Source organism: Portunus trituberculatus, chromosome 37, assembly GCF_017591435.1.
Source record: "Portunus trituberculatus isolate SZX2019 chromosome 37, ASM1759143v1, whole genome shotgun sequence".
Classification (NCBI taxonomy): domain Eukaryota; kingdom Metazoa; phylum Arthropoda; class Malacostraca; order Decapoda; family Portunidae; genus Portunus; species Portunus trituberculatus.
The window spans coordinates 19,202,250-19,223,545 of record NC_059291.1 but is presented as its reverse complement, the minus strand read 5'-3'; the positions used below and the strand labels follow the sequence as shown (position 1 = coordinate 19,223,545).

The 21,296-nt window shown below is 42.5% G+C and overlaps 2 protein-coding genes across 8 annotated transcripts in view; one reads left to right on the top strand and one right to left on the bottom strand.

Moving 5' to 3' along the window:
* LOC123514370 (ribokinase-like) overlaps window positions 1-13,803 on the top strand; it is a 49,527-nt gene extending 35,724 nt beyond the window's left edge. For all 7 annotated transcript variants that reach the window (XM_045272242.1, XM_045272243.1, XM_045272245.1 and 4 more), the window contains 3 exons: window positions 12,191-12,282; window positions 12,434-12,616; window positions 13,088-13,803. In XM_045272242.1, coding sequence (XP_045128177.1) covers window positions 12,191-12,282; window positions 12,434-12,616; window positions 13,088-13,264 — 452 coding nt within the window. In that variant the 3' untranslated portion in view covers window positions 13,265-13,803. The remainder of the gene's footprint in view (window positions 1-12,190; window positions 12,283-12,433; window positions 12,617-13,087) is intronic.
* A 5,558-nt stretch (window positions 13,804-19,361) lies between these two features.
* Window positions 19,362-21,296, bottom strand: LOC123514146. Its single transcript, XM_045271794.1, has 2 exons — window positions 21,252-21,296; window positions 19,362-20,903 (listed from the first exon to the last, which is right to left on the bottom strand). Exons 1-2 carry the CDS (start codon window positions 21,294-21,296, stop codon window positions 19,362-19,364), a joined length of 1,587 nt encoding a protein of 528 aa, XP_045127729.1.

Sequence of the window (21,296 nt, the reverse complement as noted above, 5' to 3'; positions counted from 1 at the left end):
AGGAGGTGAACTTTAGTAAGGGAATTGAGGAAGTAGTAAGTATGCTTATAACAGATGGTAAGAGAGACATTAATATTGTAACAGTATACATACCACCCAGAACCAGTGCTTGAAACTATGAACAGTATCAAATGGTGATGAGAAATACTCTAGACAGAATGAAGCAGGAACTCATCAGAAAGGATAGGGTGATGATAGTTGGGGACTTTAATTGTAAGGAAATAGTGTGGGAAGACTACGAAGTGGTGAATGGTGGTGAGTGGGCAGAGGAATTGTTAAACGTAGTAACAAATAACTTGATGACACAGTGGGTGAGATCACCAACAAGGTGCAGGGGACAGGATGTTGCAGCGAGGTTGGATTTGGTATTTACCAGGGGCATCTCCTTAAAAGAGGAAATTGAACATGAATGTCCCTTGGGGAAAAGCGACCATGATGTCCTAAGTTTTGAGCTGGATACGGAATTAAGTGCGGAAAATAGTGTGGAGCACAGGGAGGAAAAATTAAATTATGTTAGGGCAAATTATAACCATATAAGAGAGTTCTTCAATGAAATTGACTGGTCTGTGATATACCAGGAAAGGGATATGCAATTGAAATACGATAAATTTATGGATTTATATAACTCTGCTGTGAAGAAGTTTGTGCCATATCACAGAAAGAGGACTTTAAATAATAAACAGTGGTTTAATAGAAATTGTGAAGAAGCAAAAAAAGAACAAAGAAAAGGCATGGAAGAAACTTAAGAAAAACAGTGAAGTATTATCAAGAGAAGTCTACAAAACAGCAAGGAATAGATATGTTGAAGTAAGGAGAACAGCACAAGAGGAATATGAACAGAGAGTGGTGTAAAACTGTGATAGTGACCCTAAAATGTTTTACAAATTCATAAATGGAAAACTAAATAAAAGGGAGGCAATAGAAAAAGTAAAAGATGGGGAAGAAGTATATGAGGATGCTAGAGATATAGCTGAAATATTGAACGACAACTTTTGCAAAGTGTTTACAAAGGAAGAGCATTTTACAGGAGAAAGGCCTACGGAAATAAAGCAAATGCAGGACATTATGGTTACTAAAGAAGATATAAGGAAAATTATAAGTAACTTAGATATTAATAAATCAATGGGGCCTGATGGCATATCTGGGAGGTTGCTGAAAGAATGTAAGGATCAATTGTTGAACCCCATATTTGATTTTGTGGAAACCTCCATACGAACAGGAATAGTCCCGAAAGAGTGGAAAAGAGCTGACATTGTGCCTATATATAAGAATGGAAGTAGAATGGAAGCGTTAAATTACAGACCAGTATTGTTGACTAGTATATTGTGCAAGGTATGTGAAGAAGTAATTAAAGCAAAGTGGAGTGAGTATCTAGAAAGTGAAAACATTCTGAGTGAAAGGCAGTTTGGTTTCAGAAAAGGAAGATCGTGCGTATCCAATTAATTATGTTTTTATTCAAAGTGACTGACATACTGCAACATAGAGAGGGATGGTAGATGCTATTTACCTGGACTTGAGAAAGGCCTTTGATAAAGTGCCACACAATAGACTGATGTGGAAACTAAAGAAGATTGGAGGAGTAAGTGATAAACTAGCAAAATAGATGGAAAATTACTTAGTGGGAAGAGAAATGCGAACAGAGGTGAAAGGAAAGAAGTCCGAGTGGAAAAAGGTAACCAGTGGAGTTCCACAAGGGTCAGTGCTTGGTCCCATCATGTTTTTGATTTATGTTAATGATATGCCAGTAGGAATTGACAGTTACATGAATATGTTCGCGGACGATACTAAAATTATGAGGAGAGTAAAGAATGTGGAAGATTGTAACAAGGTACAGGAAGATCTTGATAAAATATATGAGTGGAGTAAAGAGTGGCAGATGGAATTTAATATAAACAAGAGCCGTGTTATGAAAATGGGAAGAAGTAGATACAGACCAAAGAGGGATTACAGGCTGGGTGATGAGAAAATTGAAGAGACCAATGAGGAGAAAGAGCTAGGAGTAACCGTGCAAAACACTTTGTCACCGGAGAAACACATTAACAAGATATTTTGGAAAACATATAACATGCTTCAAAATATTGGTCTTGCATTCCACTACCTAGATGAAAGAATGATGAAGAAGATACTATGCACTTTAATAAGACCCTAGTTAGAATATGCAGCTTGCATCTGGTCACCGCATATGAAGAAAAATGTGAAGAAGGTGGAAAGGGTACAGAGGCTGGCAACAAGGATGGTACCAGGACTCAGGGAGTTAGACTGTGAGGAAAGACTGAGGAAACTGGAGCTGACCACATTAAAAGAGAGAAGAACAAGGGGAGACTTGATAACTATGTATAAATTGGTGAACAAGATTGACATATTGGACAGAGTTGATAAAGGTGACCACAAGTAATCATCTCCGAGGACATGGAAAAAACTAATAAAAGACATCTGTCTAAATGACGTGAGAAAGTACAGTTTCCCGCATCGTAGTATTGATAAGTGGAATAAACTGAGCAGTGATGTCGTTGATGCAGTGTGTATCAATCAGATGAAAGAGAGATATGACAGGAGTGGTCAAGGAGGCAGGACACAGAGAGCTTAGTTCGGGCCCTGTAATACACAAATAGATAAATAGACACACACACACTCATAATCGAGAGGCCCGGGTTCAAGTCCCAGGGCGGCGAGGCAAATGGGCAAGCCTCTTAATGTGTGGACCCTGTTCACCTAGCAGTAAATAGGTACGGGATGTAACTCAAGGGGTTGTGGCCTCGCTTTCCCGGTGTGTGGAGTGTGTTGTGGTCTCAGTCCTACCCGAAGATTGGTCTATGAGCTCTGAGCTCGCTCCGTAATGGGGAAGACTGGCTGGGTGACCAGCAGGCGAGAGGTGAATTACACACACACACACACACACACACACACACACACACACAACACACACACACACACACACACAAAGAGCAAGAAATGAATATGTGTTGATTAGAAGAGAAGAAAGAAAGAAACAAGAAAAGGATATAATTGATAAATGTAAAGACCAACCAAGGCTTTTTACAGACATGTGAACAACAACATCAAAAATAGAGAAAGTATTGAAAGTTTAGAAGTAAATGGAGTAAGCAGTGAAGATCCCAGGAAATGGCAGAGGCTATGAATGGATGCTTTGGAAGGTATTCACAAAGGAGACTGCTTTTGACAAACCACTGGTAATGGAACAGAAAGGGATTATGAAGGAGTTTCAAGTAACTGTGGAGGAGATCAAGAATATGATGGGGAGTTTAGAAGTGAGAAAAGCTGTGGGACCTGATGGGGTATCAGGATGGATTTTAAGAGAATGCAGGGAGCAACTGGCAGAAAAAGTTTGTGAAGTAATTGATGCCTCATTAAGGGAAGGTGTAGTGCCCCAAGACTGGAAAAGAGCTAACATTGTCCCAATCTATAAATCAGGTAACAAGAGAGACCCATTGAACTATAGACCAGTGTCACTTACAAGTGTGGTAGCTAAGATGTGTGAGAGGGTGGTGAAGAATAGATGGACAGACTTCTTGGAGAAAAATGACATACTTTGTGAGTGTCAATTTGGTTTTAGAAAAGGGCGTTCATGCACGACAAACCTGATATGTTACTATTCGAGGGTGATAGATGTAATACAGGAAAGAGATGGTTGGGCTGATGGAATATATCTGGATTTAAAAAAGGCCTTTGATAAGGTACCACACCGGAGACTGATCTGGAAACTTGAAATGGTAGGAGGAGTGCATGGCAGTTTACTAAAATGGATGGAAGACTTTTGGTAGGAAGAGAAATGAGAACAATAATTAAGGACAGACCATCAGAATGGGGCTTGGTGGAGAGTGGAGTTCCACAGGGATCAGTGTTGGCACCAGTAATGTTCGCGGTCTACATAAATGACATGGTGGATGGGGTGTCCAGTTATGTGAGCCTATTTGCAGACGATGCAAAATTGTTAAGAAAAGTGAGATGTGACAAAGATTGCGAACTACTCCAGGAAGACTTGGACAGAATATGGAAATGGAGCTGTACATGGCAAATGGAGTTCAACACGACAAAATGCAAGAAAATAGAGTTTGGCAAGAGTGAAAGAAGAATCAGGAGTATGTACAAGATAGGAAATGAAGACATAAAACCAGTCATGAAGAAAAGACCTTGGGGTGACAATTACCAATGACCTATCGCCAGAGAGACATATAAACAAAATAATTGGAGAAGTATTGAACTTATTGAGGAACATAAGAGTGGCGTCAGATATTTAGATGAAGAAATGATGAAGAAAATAATTACTGCAATGATAAGACCGAGGCTTGAATATGCAACAATACAGTGGGCTCCAAACTTAAAGAAACACATAAGGAAACTAGAGAAAGTACAGAGGGCTGCAACAAAATGGTGCCTGACTTAAGAGATTTGACTTATGAAGACAGACTGAAAAGAATGCAACTTCCGACCCTGGAAAACAGAAGAGAAAGGGGAGACCTGATAGCAATATACAGAGTGATGATTGGCATGGAAAAATGGATAGGGAAGATCTGTGTATGTGGAATGAAAGAATGTCGAGAGGGCATGGGAAAAAACTAAAAATGGCCACTTATAGGAGAGATGTAAAAAAATATAGCTTCCCTCATAGAAGGGTGGAAGCATGGAATAGTTTAGACGTGGAAGTGGTCAACGCAAGGAATATTCATGATTTTAAGAAAAAGCTGGACATTAATAGATATGGAGACGGGACAACACGAGCATAGCTCTTTTCCCGTATGTTACAATTAGGTAAATACAATTAGGTAAATACACACACACACACACACATTCACACACACACGAGCATAAAGCCCAGGCCCTGTAAAACTACAACTAGGTAAATACAACTAGGTAAATACACACACACCGTCGCCGTCGCTGAGAGAGGACGGCTTGTCTCCGGATGTGGACTGGAAGAAAGAAAATACCTATGGTGTTACAGGGCCCGGGTAACTCTAAGTTAGTGTCCTGTTAATGTTCTACTGTCGCTTAGTGTTGAAAATGAGGGATATGGAGAGTAGTCTCTGAGACGAGAGTGTGGGCCGTGATTGTTTTGGCCGTAATCAGCTGACGATAACAAAAATGGCATCTAGACAAGCCAGAGACTTTGATAACTACGCCAAAAGGACTGGAGAAACTAGATATGGATGCAAGAATCCAGGCACTGGAAAGTAAGTTCCTAAACATTTTGTCCATAGAAGAAAAACTGGATAGAGTTCTAGCCGAGAATGATTTGTTAAAAAAAGAGACCTATTTGTTAACATTAGTGAATAAAGAGCTATTGAAGGAAAAAGTAGAGATGGAGAAAGAAAACCAACAACTAAGGAAACAATGTGAAGAGATGAAGGCTAAACTCATGGAAATGGAGATAAAAATATCCGAAGGGGACTTGAGGAAGGAGGAATGCCTTAATCTAATTGATGCCAGGATGAAAGAAGTTAACCATGAACATCAGGAGGTACAAATGTCATTTAGGGAGATAGTAAAAAAGCAGGAAGAGGAAAATAAAGGGATTACGCAGAGGGAAATGGTAAAGGCACTAAAGGAGAATGAGTAAGTGGTGAGAGATATTGCTGAAAAGAAAAAATGTGTGATCATAACAAGATTGAGGGAAGAAACTAACAGGAACTGGCAGGACAGGAGGGATAAGGAAAATGACAGGATTAAGTCTTTACTGAACAAGATCTCTGTGGAAGAAGAGGACCTATATGCTGAGGTAGAAGAAAGTGTGAGATTGGGAGCTTTTGAGGAAGGCAAGAATAGACCATTAAAATTGAAATTAAAGTCTCAGGTGGCAGCGGTGGCATTGTTGAGGAGGGCTTGGAAACTTAAGGACTCTGAGGAACCCAAAACAATTTACATAAGAAGAAATATGTCACAAGATGAGCGAATGAAAATGAAGGAGCTTGTAACTGAAGTGAAGGAGAGGAATGACGAAAGAACAGAGGAGGAAAAGACCAAGTTTTTTTGGAGGATGAGAAATGGGAGGCTAAAGAAGTGGTGGATAAAACAGACGGAATAGTTATTACATGGAAGAATGAGACTAGGAATGGAATAAAAGTGACTTACATGAACATAGATGGATTTCTGTCTAAGAGGCTAGAATGTATGGATTTACCTAAGAAATAACGAACCGGACATAATGTGTGTAATGGAAACAAAGCTAAGGCCCGAAATAAAGCTAGACTCGTTTGTTGTAAAACACTACAAAGTATGGAGTAATAATAGAAAAAATAAAGGAGGTGGTGGTATAATGGTTCTTACTAAGGAAGGTCTGATAGTGAAGGAGGTGAACTATAGTAAGAGAAATGAGGAAGTGATAAGTATGCTTATAACAGATGGCAAGAGGGACATTAATATTATAACAGTATACATACCACCCAGAACCAGTGCTTGGGAATATGAACAGTACCAAATGGTGATGAGAAATACTCTAGACAGAATGAATGCAAGAACTCATCAGAAAGGATAGAGTGATGATAGTTGGAGACTTTAATTGCAAAGAAATAGTGTGGGAAGACTACGAAGTGGTGAACGGTGGTGAGTGGGCAGAAAAATTGTTAAAGGTAGCAACAAATAACTTGATGACACAGTGGGTGAGATTGAGGACGTAACAAGGACTGAAGGACCAGAGAAAGGTCCCAGGCAGGTAACCGAGGCAAACGAGGTGGACAAGAGACCACAAAGGAGCGGAACAGAGAAGAAAGGTCTAGTTCGGAGGAAAAGTCTATGCCTGACTGAAGCAGAACAGGAGCTAAGGCACAATGATAACCCCTAATCCCTGACACTGACAGGCGCTTAGAATCAAAAAGGAAAATGAAAAAGTCTGCCAGCTGCACTACAGAGGCAGAGCATGAATCCAAACCCCTCGACTCACACTAACCATAAAAGAATCTCCACTTCGCCTGGTAAACTGAGGTGGAGGACTGCCTGACTGGTTGAGACATGAACTTAGCAGCCTTGTGTGAAAAAATGCTGGAGAGTCGCCACACGTGAAGATGGAGCTTCTCCGGAGAACCGTGGAAGAGGGGACGGTGAGGTTGTCGAAGAAGGGACCGCCACATGGGAAGAACCCGGGGACTGTCCATGAGTAGGTCCAGCAACAGGGGAAACCAGTCTGCCTGAGGCCAAAGAGGAGCCACTAGTGTTATATGCATAGCCTGCGACTCGTAAACCCTCACCAGAACACGGAGGATCAGAGTAAACGGAGGAAAGACATACAGAACCAGACCATCTCATGGAAAAGAGAACGCATCCTGTCGCCAGGCTCACTGATCCGGAAGAGGATACACATACAGGGACAGACGACGAGTCAGTGCCGTGGCAAACAGATCTACCAGAGAAGACCCCCACACCTGGAAGACTTTCCTGCAAATTTCGGAATGTAGGGTCCACTCTGAACCGACACACTCCTGACTGAGAACATCCGCAATTACATTGTGGCATCCTGGAACGAAAACAGGGCACAGAGAGATGGAATGGCTCTCGCACCACCGGAGAACCGTCCTTGCTAAGGCTGCCAGAGGTTCGGAACGAGTGCCTCCGGACTCCCTGAGATAGGCGACCACTGTCGAGTTGTCGGACATCACAGACACCACCGATCCCGACAAGGCCTGCTGAAAACTCTGGAGAGCCCGAAAGACTGCCAAAAGCTCCAGATAATTTATGTGGAGCCCCTGTTCCTCCACAGTCCAGACTGCTGAAGCCAGAGAATCTCCCAGGTGAGCTCCCCATCTGAGCTGGGAAGCATCTGAGAACAGGGTTTGTTCTGGGAGCGACACCACAAATGGGGTGCCTTTAAGTTGATCTGGAACCAACCATCAAGTGAGGTCTTGCAAACACTGATGACTTGGAGCCACCCGCCACCAATCTAGGTCAGAAGCAGCCCGCCAATGCCTCTTTAGGCACCACTGCAGAGCCCGCATCTGCAGGAGCCCGCCTGGCACTAACCATGCTAGGGATGCAAGATGTCCCAGCAAAGACCTCCAGAGGGACACTGGTGGAGCCTTGGCTAGCAGAAACTGTTGAGCCACTGCCAGAAATCCGTTGACCCAATCTGGCGACAGAAAGACGGGCTCTGACAGTGTCGAGAACCATACCCAAAAACTGCTTCCTCTGGCTGGGAGACAGATCGAATTTGGCCCAGTTGACCTGAATCCCCACTCGAGAACACAGAAGCAGAAGAGACCGGGCATTGTTGAGGCATGAAGCCCAAGAAGGACTGGAAATCAGCCAATCGTCCAGATAGCGACGCAAGGGTAAGCCGAGGCGATGGGCCCAAGCCATCGCCTTGGTAAAGACCTGAGGAGTCTTGGCAAGACTGAAGCACAGAGTCCGAAACTGGTAAACTCTGCCCTGCCAGGCGAACTGAATGTACTTGCGTGACTGAGGGTGGACAGGAACTTGATACTAAGCGTCCTGCAGGTCCAGGGACACCATCCACTCACCCTCGGCCATTGACTTTATCACTGACGAAATTGTCTCCATGCAGAAGTGGGTCATCACCAGGAGACGATTTAAGACCGAAAGGTCGCAAATCGGCCTCAAGCCCCCTGTGGACTTTGGCACAAGGAAGGTGTGAGAATAGAACCCCGCCTGAGGGTATACCACCGGTTCTATAGCTCCCTTTATCAGCATCTCGGAAACCGTGGCCTCCAGAGCCAAATGATGGTCCGAGCCCCCCTTGTACGTCGGAAACTCCACAGGCGTGCTTGAGATAGGAGGATCCCTGAGGAAGGGAAGAACGTAACTGTACCGAAGGGTCTTGAACCCCCCACTTGCAGGCCCCAATGTTCTCTCACTCCTGCCAAGCTCCAACTTGCAGTGGCACCTTTGCAGTGTCCCTAGCGAGAGCCCCGATGGCCCCTAGAGCAGCCACGGAAGATTCCTTGAGAGCAAAAGGAACCACTCACCTTAGGAGCAGGAGGGGGCGGAACCGAAGGAGGTGCAACCGGTACAAGGCGTTGGGAACCAATGGCGCGACCAGCCTTAGCCCTGACGCCCTGAGCTGTGGAAGCCAGGCCACGAGCAATCTGGGAAATGAGTGACCGTTGCAAGGACTCAAGCTCCTTCTGCTTCACTGCTGCAAGAGTCTGACCATCAAAAAGGTGGGAGCCATCGGGGGAAGACATCAACTGCTGTCTCTCCTCTCCTGATCACCGTAAGTTTTTGGGAGGTTTTTCACCACAGCCTTCCTGAGTAACATCATCCTCAAACGGAGCATTTCACAGGGCTGCATAATATCTAAATTTGCCCTGGCAAGAGCTCCCAGGCAGTCCAAGACCCTCTGGGGGGGCAGCACTGGAAAAGCCAGCAAGGGCCCCCAGAACCTGATCTGTCCAGGAAGTAATATTAGCCAGAGTACTCAAAATATCCTCTAATTGAGTAGCCAAACACCAGGGAAGACTCACAGTCAGATCTTTACTCTCCACCAAATGAAGCAGCTCATCATTGAGAGGAGCCCCACAGGAATCTCCTTCTGGAGTGTACCACCTCTCTGCCTTTGAAGCCCACCTCCTGGGCAAGGTGAACTTGGCTGAAGCTGGATTAGAGATCCCCAGGGAACAGCCCAATTGTTTCCTGTGAACCTCCAGAGCCAGAGGAGAACGAGGCAGCACCAAGGGAGTGGGATCAGGCCGTGAAGTCCCAGAGGTGCACTCGACCCCAGTCTGAAGAGTAGAGGCAAGAGAAGAGGGCATGGGGAGACCCAAGGACTCTCTCACTGAGGTAATAAGCTCACGAAAGGAGGCCGCACCTTCCTCATCCAGAGTGCCAGCCTCCCCCGAGGGAACGTCATCAAAAACCTGATCCACCTCTTCAGAAAACGAAGGCCAGCCCGTGGCAGCAGCCTGACTAACTACTGCGCCACCAGGGTTCACGCCCGCATCAACTGGCTGGGCGGGACCTGAGGGCATTGACCCATGCAGCCAATCAACATGAGGCAGGCCCATGGAAGACATGCACGCCGAGCCTACAAAATTGCCATCACCCGGCAACCCACCAGGGAGTGGTGCTGCATGAAGTGCTGTTTCTCTTCCACCAACAAGGCCCAAGGTGGAGACTGGCCCTGCGGAAGCTGGCTCCCCACAAGTCCCCGAGGCCTTACCAGAGAGAGGAGCAGCGCATAGACTCAATCCACTGACCCCAGGACTGGCCACAGAAGAAACAGGATCAGCGGGAGCCTGCAAACCACTCAATCCCGGAGCCACACCGGGGAGTGGGGCTGCATGCAAGCTTATTCCACCGAGACCTGAAAACTCCTTGGAAGCACCTGACACAGCGGGACATACTAGGGAGCGGGTCCGCACTCAAGCTCACACCCCCAAAGCCAGAAAAGTCTGCGGAAGAGCCTGAAACAGAGAGGAACTGGACCCCCCCTCACTCCCAGAGCCAAACTAGGGAGATGGGCCGCATATACACTAACTCCACCAAGCCCCAAGAAACTCTGTGGAAGGGCCAGGAACAGTGGGAGAAGGCACGTCACTCGTGACCAACGACGGGGCAGAGTGCGGGGCGGCATACAAACTTACTCCCCCCGATCGCCAACTCTGGGGCAGCGCTTGGAACAGAGGGAGCCTGGCCCCCACTCACTCCCGGAGCCAAACCAGGGAGAGGGGACACTCTGAGACTCGCTCTACTACTACCAGACGGGGGGAGACCGAGACCCCGCTACACCCAGCACCAACCTGGGGGGTGGACGCACACTTGCTCCGCCGTCTGCAAACCCTGAAAACACGGAACCGGAGGCAAGGGACAACAAAACTGCTGACAACTGGCCAATAGAAGTCTTCATAGCGGCCAGATCAGACTCTACAGCGACAAACCTGCTGGCCCAAGGGGCCTCAGAAGCTGGCTCCTGCCGGCGAGAACGCTTCTCACTGGAACTGCCAGACAACTTGGCCTGCTTTTTCTCCTGAGCAGAACGCTTCTCAGCATCCTTCACATACACTTGGAACTGGAGAAGGGAGAGGTGGGAACACTCACTGGACCGGTCTTTGGCTGAATACATGGCGGGCCGACAAGACACACAGAGGGAATGTGGCTCTAAAGCCTCGCCCGGCAACCACCTCTTGCATCCAACACAACTCCGAGCGGCCATGGCAACTCAGGGAGAAGTAGAAATGGAAGCGGCAAAGAAGCGGGCACAAAAAAAAGGCAGGAAGAAGTGAGAAGAGGCGCAGGTGAACACTGTGCCGAGCACAGAAAGGATCTGAGGTAGGGTTGGCCAGCTGGGCTGGTGGTTCCCGGCGCACATGCGCACAGAGGTGACATGGAACTTCTATAGGCATGATCTATATATATATATATATATATATATATATATATATATATATATATATATATATATATATATATATATATATATATATATATGTGCTGGTTGATTTTCTGTGCAGAGTTTGAGAAATAATGGCATATAGGCATATGTAATTACATATCGGTAATTAGTATATGTAGCAACAAATGTCTTTGTAACTTTTTCCCTGGTGTGACTCCTGTGAACCCAATAGTGGAGTGCTGTGGCTCACTAAAACTTGCACTTTCACTAGATTCCTTATTTTAACCACCAATAAGCCTCTTTAGTGTCATTGTAAGTTTCTAAATTAAAAAACTAGGTACTGACAGAACGCAGAAGAATGTGGTTTTTCTCAAGACTACAGCCGGACTAGGGACGTGCACCGGTGGTAAACCAGAATACTAGCAATTTTTTTTTTACCTGTAATATGTTATCAGAACAGGACAATGGCAGCAGTGGGGAAAGAGAGGTGAGAGGTTTGTTTACAAGCATGTGTGCAGCTGTTCGATTACCAGATATTTTCACCACTAATAAGCCTTTGGTGTTAATGTACGTTTATAAATAAAGAACTACAGACAGAATGCACAAGAATGTTATTATGAAGACTGCAGCAGCACAACTGGTGGAGGGGGAGGGAGAGGTCAGGGAGCCTTTTTTTACAACCAACTGTGTGGACATTTGACTATCAGGTATTTTTTCGAGTATTAAATGAAATCATTGTGTTCAAGTATTGAAAAGTTTGACTATTAAGACATTCAAGTATTGAGTCTCCACTGTAATTAATTTCGTCATTCATTCTCTTTATGCTTTTATGAATTTTTTTTACTATTGTTGTATTGAAACTGTTTAATCAACTGATAATTAATTTTGCAGTAAAAACCTTGATGAATGCAGCACCAGCAGATCCTTTTCTGGATGCAGCCATTATAGAACATTCAGATATTTTTTGTGTTAATGAAAGTGAGGTATGATATTTATTTAATTTTAAGCATCTTTAACTAAAGAAAAATGGAAAATGTGTCTTAATGATCTGAAATGTTAACAGTGCCAACAGATTGATTAAAAAGAATTACTATATATGAAGGTTATTGCAATAGATTCCTTTTTTTTCCCTAGGCAGAAGTATTGACAAAGGTAAAGGTGAAGACAAAGAAGGATGTTGAGCAGGCTGCCGAGTCTCTGTTACAGCAAGGGTGTAAGAGTGTGATCATTACTCTGGGAGGAGATGGGGCTGTGTACTCCAGTGCTGAAGGGCACACACATATTGCAGCTGAGAAAGTTGCTCCTGTGGACACTACGGTAAGTGGCTCTAGGAGTATAGCAAGTGTATTTAGAAAACACTGCAATTATGAATGTTACTAGAGTTATTAGAAAACAATTACTAGAGTCTTCATGTCATTCAGTTGAGGCATTTTCTTTTCAGTCACTACTGTGATTTTTGTCCTATATTGTTAGTCCTCTGTTGTTAGTCAACTAAGTAAGTGATTTTACCTTAAGTAATGTGATATGGGACTTGTATTAATTTTCTTGTGATTCTAAGTTTCATTCCAGAGTTTTACAACATACATACAGCTTCAGTTTATGTTGTCCTGTTTTTGTCTTTTAATTTATATACTCTGATTATCATTTATAAATCAGGTACAGAATAAAATCAGTGATTTTGTATGAAAACTTGAGCTAAAACAATACCAATTGATTACATTTTATTACTCACTCACACAATTTTTTTCTGATTTATTGTGATTATATGGTAGACATTTGTTTTTACAGGGTGCAGGTGATGCCTTTGTGGGAGCCCTGGCATACTACTTAGCCTATCACTCCCACCTAGTCATGGGTGAGATGCTTCAGAGATCCTGCCAAGTAGCCACAGCATCAGTACTCACTCCTGGCACACAAACCAGCTACCCCACCAGAGACCAACTACCAAGCCATTTGTTTAGCTAAGACATTGATGGGTCATGATAGGTAGGGTATGTAGATTAGAAATGAAACATTTTGTTAATTGTTTTTATTATTCATACAGATAACAGAAAGTTTGAAAGTATGTTTAAGGGTAAGCACCTTTGTAGTGCATGGTATGGTGTGCCTGATTACGAATCCATGAGCTCTTGCTATAATCCAGGCTGGGACACAAGACACAATTTACCCAGCTGTTCATTTTTCCTTTGGTGCCTTGGGAAACCTGGTGAAGGTAAACTGTGCAAACCCAGATGTCACAGTAGCTCACCTTCCTAGGGTGTGGCATATCACTAACCAGTCTCAAAGACCAATGAGATGGGGATGAGTGCCAAGGCCATGTGCACCTGTAGTCTTGTACCTCCTTCACCTTCACTTTGCCTTGATATTTTAAGGGTCATTGATATTTTGGATAACCCTGAGGCTTTTGGTTGATATACATGTTGTGATATATATATATATATATATATATATATATATATATATATATATATATATATATATATATATATATATATATATATATATACATACATACATACAGGCAACCCCCTGCATAACGAAGGGGTTATGTTCCTAAAAAACCCTTTGTTAAGCAAATTTTTGTTAAGCGAACCAATTATAACAAGTTTGACCCTGACTTGAGCTGCCATTGAGAGTAAACAAAGTGAGAGTGCATCATTGTACAGTAAAAGGTTTAATGAAAGTAAAAATTATGAAGTTGAACATTTAAGCAATTTGATTTAAGACTAAGTCATTATAATATACACTAATGTATGTATGTAAGTAATTTTATAATGTTGATGATCTTAAATTTATGAAGGGAGGGAGAGTGGAGCGGGAAATACGTTAGCTGGCAACCTGTGGAATGTAAACAAAGGGCGCATCATTGTACCACATACAAAACTTATGTACCACATATCCACAAGGCTTTCCATTTTATCCATTGTAGAGTCACGAGTTCAGGTGGTTCTTTTAGCTTGCAAGGAAGATATGATTTCACCAACCTTCTTAATAGAGTCTGCTGACTTGAAAATGGTAGACAGTAGATGGAGTCAAGCCATGGTGGGAAGCAATGCTATTAGTTTTCTCGCCTCTCTCGTGTCTGTGAATAATATCCAGCTTCACTTCGAGAGTAAGAGACTTCCTGGTCTTAGCAATGCTAGGCAACATTGCAGGACGTTTTGGTGGCATGTTGAGCGAGGGAAGACGAGCTGCTGCTGATGCTGTTATTGTTTTGAACTAGGGGAGTGAGTGGTGTGCGTTTTGTCCATGAAAGGCGCGTGATACAGCGGGGCTTTCAAACTTGGAAAAAATTACCTGGATAAAATTTCGTTAAAGCAAGTTTGATTTTCGATAAACGAGCAGATGGTAGTAAAGGTAAACCTTCGTTGTAGCGAAATTTCGTTGTGTGAACTTTCGTTAAGAGGCGGTTGCATGTATATATATATATATATATATATATATATATATATATATATATATATATATATATATATATATATATATATATATTAGTTTATATACCATATTATCTGTGGTTACATTAATATTAGGTGTTTGTGTCATCAACAGATGAAAAATTGTAAAATTAGTTTTACAAATGTTTAGTGCGAGTTTGTTGCTTTTGATCCAGTTGGATACTTGATCCAATTCCTGATTCAACATTATCTCCAAATCATTGATGTTTTTTCCACTTATAAATATAGTTGTATTGTCTGCAAAGAGTAAAAATTTGAGTAATTGGTGCTATTTGAAATGTCACTGATATAAATTAAAACCAAATGGGGCCAAGAACAGAACCTTGTGGCATGCCATGAGTGATATTTTTGTATGATGATGATATGTTGTTGTAAACTGTATATTCTTGCCTATTACTTAAGTAACTCTTAAGCCAGTTGTATGCTGTTACCTGAGTCCCATATACTTAATGTTTTTCTAATAGAATTGGATGAGAAATAGTGTCAAATGCTTTGGTCAAATCACAAAAAATAGTAAATAAATATTCCATATTATCATTGACATCACAAATGGCAAAGCTTATACATTGCTAATTCTGCATCGCAGTGGAGTCTAAATTCAAACTGATTTTCTGAAATAAAGGAGTTTTTTCATAAATAGTTAGTAAATCTTGAAGCCATTATTTTTTCAAAAAACCTTTGCAGAAACATGGTAGAATTGGCACTAGTTTGTATTTGTGATGAAGTGATTTATCACCCTTTTCTGTGAACAGGATCAACTTTGGCAATCTGCAGCCATTTTGGCAACACTCCCTCTCCAAAGGATTTGTTAATTATATGTTGCAAGTAAGGTGAAATGATATGGCTGCTTTTTTATGATTGTTTTTATATCTACTTTGTTGTATCCTGGGAAAGTTATTTTGATTTTATAATTTTTAATTCACCACCTCTATTTCTTGTTGGATCTATCAAAAAAAAAAAAAAAAAAAAAAATGAAAGTGGCATGGGATTAGGTACATAGTCACAAAATGAGGTGGAGGTGAGTGCCAAGGCCACATGCAGCTGTAGTCTTGTACCTCCTTCAGCTTCACTTTGCTTTTGTGTATTAAAGGGGGGTCATTATTAGTTTGGAATACCCTTAGGTCCATGGTTGATTTGTGTGTTGTGCATATAAATCGACCAATTGAAAAAGACAGTAATTTTACAATTGAAGAAAGAAACAATTTCATAGGATGAAAGTGGAATAATAACTGTAAACCATGATGGTTGTGGTAGTGGTGATTTTTTGTGTTGCCTCATTTCATATAAATGCCAAACATGACAAAAGGCACTGACTACCACCACCATACATAATCCTATCTAATATTTATATAAATACCGGTATATCGGTATCATAATTTCATATCGAAAAGGACTGTATCGGTACATTTTAGAATATCGGTAATACCTATACCGACTTTTTTGTCAATACCGCACATCCCTAAATGTGTGGGAGCGAGAACTTTCTCAGAATCCCACATTGTCAAATCACCCTTGGTGCCTACATCCTCCCCCTGCCAAATTATTGTCGGTCGTCACAATATTAGTTGCGGACGTAGTTAAAGAGGATTTGATTGACATTATTACTGATATTACATTGATGGAAGAAATTTTCTTGGACAGCTCAGTCTCCCTCTGCCGACTGGAGTGAAAAATTCATGTGTTAAGCTTCTAATTACTTAGCAATTGAATCACAGCTTGACCACCTCTCTCTCTCTCTCTCTCTCTCTCTCTCTCTCTCTCTCTCTCTCTCTCTCTCTCTCTCTCTCTCTCTCCCTCGCTTCTTCGCTTCATGGGATGGAACTTCCCTCTGTCTGTCTGTATGTACGTCTTTATGTATGTATGTATGCCTGTATGTCTGATATCTATGTACATTGTAGTTATATTACAAGATTAATAATTAATAACTTAATATTAGGTGTGCCCAGCATTACAGACATCCCCATGTAAAGAAAGCTAAACCATAGAAGTGACCAGCGCAGTGCACAAGTGGTACCAAGAGAGCACGTAGTGTTGTAGTACAGTTTGGCCGCTTGTTATTTTTTTCAACACCACTTGGCAGATATGTGATGCATATAGTGTGTATGGGGCAAGAGGAGACCTGATAGAAGTATCTCAGTAGTATAGGGTTTATAACAAAAGGGACATTAGTGAAGTTCTTAGGATCACTAGTGGGGATATAACCAGAAATAATGGGTTTAAGCTTGAGAAATTCAGGTTTAGTAGAGAAATAGGAAGAAATTTTTAACTGGTTTTCAAACAGAGTCATTGATGAATGGAATGGACTCAGTGGTCATATTATTAGTGCTGAGTCAATTGGCAGCTTTATAAGAAGATAAGAAAAATTTTAGGGATGGGGATGATAGATGTGTAGTGCTGGGGACAATAATAATAAGTCGTTGATTATTAAGGTCATAACTATAACTATGATGCACACATGGACATATTAGATATACTGAAGTACAGACAGATGGCATTGAGACTTATCTGTCTGAGAGAGAGGTGGTAGCCAGCCGTGAATTAAAAACATTAAATTCAATTGCTACATAATCAGAAATCTAACATGAATTTTTCACTCCAGTCGGCAGAGGCTAGGGAGAACTGAGCTGTTCGGAGAAGTGTCTTTCAATAATGTAATCTCATTAGTAATGTTAATCAAATCCTTTGTAATTACTCTGCGTCAATCCTATTGTGATGACTACAAATAATTTTGAACCCATGAGAGAGATGACTGTGGTGTGGTTTCCACAATATCACCTCGTTCTCCATCCGAGCAGGTCAGGAGCTCCTTGCTTTGGTAAAATTAACATGATTTTTATATGGAACAGTGCTTATACACATATATTATATAATTACCTATAAAGTACAGTAAGTCCTCGTTATACAGTAGTTCTTTATCCAGTAAATTCACAGTTACGGTATTTGGAAATTATTACCCTCGATTCGATATACGGTAAGAAAAATTCAGATATGGTATCCGCTCATGTCATCCAAGAGGGCCCAGAGCGGAGGACCTGGGGTGATGATGTCATCCTTGCCACACCTCCTCGCCACTCACAATACTGACTTTAATTTGACCACCCTTGGAGCCTGTTATCTTTTCCCCTGCCCCTTTTTTTTTTACTACATTACATAAACTTACATGCATTACTAATTACATGAATAAATTAAATATTAAAGAGTCTATTGTAAGCACAAATATATTCATAATAATCATGGCAAACACTTAAAGCCTACTACCAGCGGCGAACCATGCAGCAACTGATAAAGGGCACAGATGGGCCTGGCAAACCCACTATCAGAGAATGGTGGAAGTCGTATAACATCAAGCACGCCTTAGATAACTTCAAGTCATCTTGGGATGAAGTGAAAACATCTACCATGAACTTGGCGTGGAATAAAGTATGGCCAGAATGTGTGCATGACTTCCAAGGCTTCGCTGAAGACAACATCAGTGCGATCAGAAATGCCATAGTAAATCTATGCCATAGGGCTGGCTTCGATGAAGTTGATGATGATGATATTCAAGACCTTTTGGAAAGCCATGCTGAACCTCTCTCAAATGATGAACTTATAGAGCTAGACAAGGCATCACAGGAGGCAGAAAAAGAGGGAGACGAGGAAAAAGAACATGTGTGGCCTGGACATCAAAACTTAGAGAATGTCTCGGTGGTATTGAAAAAGCTCTGGAAACTGTGAAAGAACGTGACCCAAATCCTGCCAGGAGTAGCAAAGTGGCTCATGATGTAGAGAAAAGTGTCAAAATTTATCAAGAAATCTATGATGAAAAAACAAGAAAAAAAAACAGTCCTCCATCTACTCCTTTTTCAAGCCAGTCAGACATGTCATCCCTGTCACACCTGCTGACCCTGCTACATCTGGCCCTTCCACATCCGCTGCCGATGGTTCTACAGCTGGCCCTTCCTCCATATCCTCTTTCTTCAAACCACTGAAATGTGCCGACCCGGCTACAGCTGGCCCTTCCACATCTGCTTCCAACAGTGCAGACGATGATGTCTTATCCTTGTTTGCCGACTCAGTGGAAGATTTGATAAGTTTATTGTTGAAAAAAAAAGTACAACAAAGGAGATGGGAGGAGCCTGCCACCCATCCCCCAAACAAATGTTCATAGAAAACTAATGTATTGCAGTACAAAAATAAATAACCTTAAGTATATTTACATTATTTACAAAGGTGAAGCAAAAAGTGGGAAATCCTTGAGGATGGCAGGGATGATGTCATTGTTGAAGAACCAGCTTATTGGTGGCAGGTTCCAGTTCCCATGTGGGCAGAAATGCACCAGCAAGGGACACTCCATGACATAGTGGGCAAGTGTGTGCTCTGCAGGACTGTGACACAGTTTACAGGGCACAGCAGCAGCCCCACTGACCTCCCAATAGTACCTGTAACCCAGCCTGAGACGCATAGCGACAAGGTCATGGGCAGCACTCTTCCTGCCATAGGTGACACTGCTGGTGTGGGAGACATGTACATAATGGACTGAACTGGGACTGCCTTTCTCATAACAAGTGTCAAGGTTATGAGCAATGGTGCTGCAAACATGACGTTTAAGCTGACCCTTGATGTTATTTATTATAAGTGTGCTCAACAGGACAGTCAGCAATGTCCTCAGTAAGGGAGTGATGGGCAAGAACATCAGCTTTTTCATTATGGGAAATGCCACCATGAGAAGGCACCCAGGTGAAACATACTCTGAGATTATCTCTCTCCAAGAGATCAATGACACCAAGACACTTGTTGATGAGATTGCAATCAGCAGGGGAAGGAGACAACAATGAATATAAGGCACCCTGACTATCAACAAAAAAGTAAACATCTTTCCCCAAAGGAAGGACAATTTGTAAACCTTCTAGCATAGCATATAGTTCTGCCCTTGTAGAGGACAGGTTGTCAGGAAGCCTCTTGGACACCTCAGTGTCAGTGTATTCAGAGGGAGAGGTATAGTTGCGGATGAACAGGCCACATCCAGATTTGCTGCCATCCACTGAACCATCACAGTAAACATGTACAGCCTGCATCCTTGAGTAGTTAGACAATTTATGCATAAAAAGATCTTTAAGTTCATGTGGGAACCAGTTATATTTAGGAGCAGCAAGTTTTTCTATATCTACACTGACTTTGTGAGGTCTCCAAGAGGGGGAACCAGAGGTGGTAACAACATTGAGGTAGGAGTCAAGGACATCAAGTTTGGTTAGTGATGTTAAAAGCTGTCTCAAGTAAGAGTTAGCAGGGGCCCTGGGGTTAGCATGAAGGTGGGCAAGGGAACGCAAGGGTTGGCTGGCACCATTACATGCCATCTGACACAGTGCACGGCAGGTGATTTCCTGTATTCGACAAACAATGGTGGGGAGGTCCAATTCTGCTCGGAGAACTTCAAGCTTTGCAGTCTTGGGGCAGCCTAAGATTACTCTCATGCTCTCATTCTGAATGTACTCAAGGGGTTTCAGCTGTGTTGGACTATACCAAAACAAGACTGGAGCAGCATAGTCTATTAAAGCCCTGATAACAGAAATGTAGAACATCCTAAGCACTGGGATACCCACACCATAGCCCCTGTGAGCTAGCACTCGTAGGGGAGCAAGCCGTAACAAACATTGATTGCGAACATAGGTAATACAGTGAGAATCCTTAGTAAACCCGAGTTGAGCTCCCAAGTATTTATAGCACTGCACACGACTGAATTTTATGGAATTTATGCTTGGTGGTCTGCAAACTCTGGGAGTTGCTTGAAATTTAGTTTTAGTTTCATTGATGACAAGGCCCATGTCAGTACACAGGGACTCAAGATGGCTTAAGGCCGAGGTAAGGGTCCGAGGAGCATTACACTGTAGCAAGATGTCGTCAGCATAGACAATTACCTCTGTGCCCTGGGGAAAAGGATATCTGGCAATTTTATCCATAAGTATATTGAAAAGCATGGGGCTGAGTACAACCCCCTGCAGTGTACCCAAGTCAAAATTCCCTTCAGCAGAGACTGCCCCCTGGAGCCACACCTTTGCCTTCCTGTCACACAAATAATCCCAAATCCACCCCAATAACTTTCCTTTAACACCCTTCAACATGAATTCCTCAAGAATGACATCCCTGTTGGCCTTGTCAAAGGCACCCTTGAGATCAATAAAGGCACGACAGTTAACATTGGCATTACTGAGGCACTTAATAAAACAGTCACTGGTAGAGCGGCCCTTCATAAAACCAAACAAGTTTTGCGACAGAAGATCCCCCACTTTATAAAGTAACCGTCTTAATATGACTCTCTCCATCATCTTACAAAGACAACTAGTTAAAGAAATAGGCCTGAAAGAACCATCACCCTTTGGAATAGGAATGATAACAGCAGTTTTCCATGAGGGAGGCAGACATCCTGAGGCATGACATGTTAAAAAGATCTAATATAGGATTTTCTGGCAAAACTAGCAATGCATTAAGTATATCATATGTAAGGCCATCCTGACCAGGTGCTGTGGACTGGCCCTGCATGACTGCACAAAGGAGTTCAT

Bases quoted from the DNA above. Each gene is read 5' to 3' on its own strand.
- LOC123514146 (XM_045271794.1), bottom strand. From the start codon at position 21,296: ATGAACTCCTTTGTGCAGTCATGCAGGGCCAGTCCACAGCACCTG. The intron at 20,904-21,251 runs GTCAGGATGGCC...ATTGATCTCAAG, and splicing joins GGGCCAGTCCACAGCACCTG to GGTGCCTTTGACAAGGCCAA.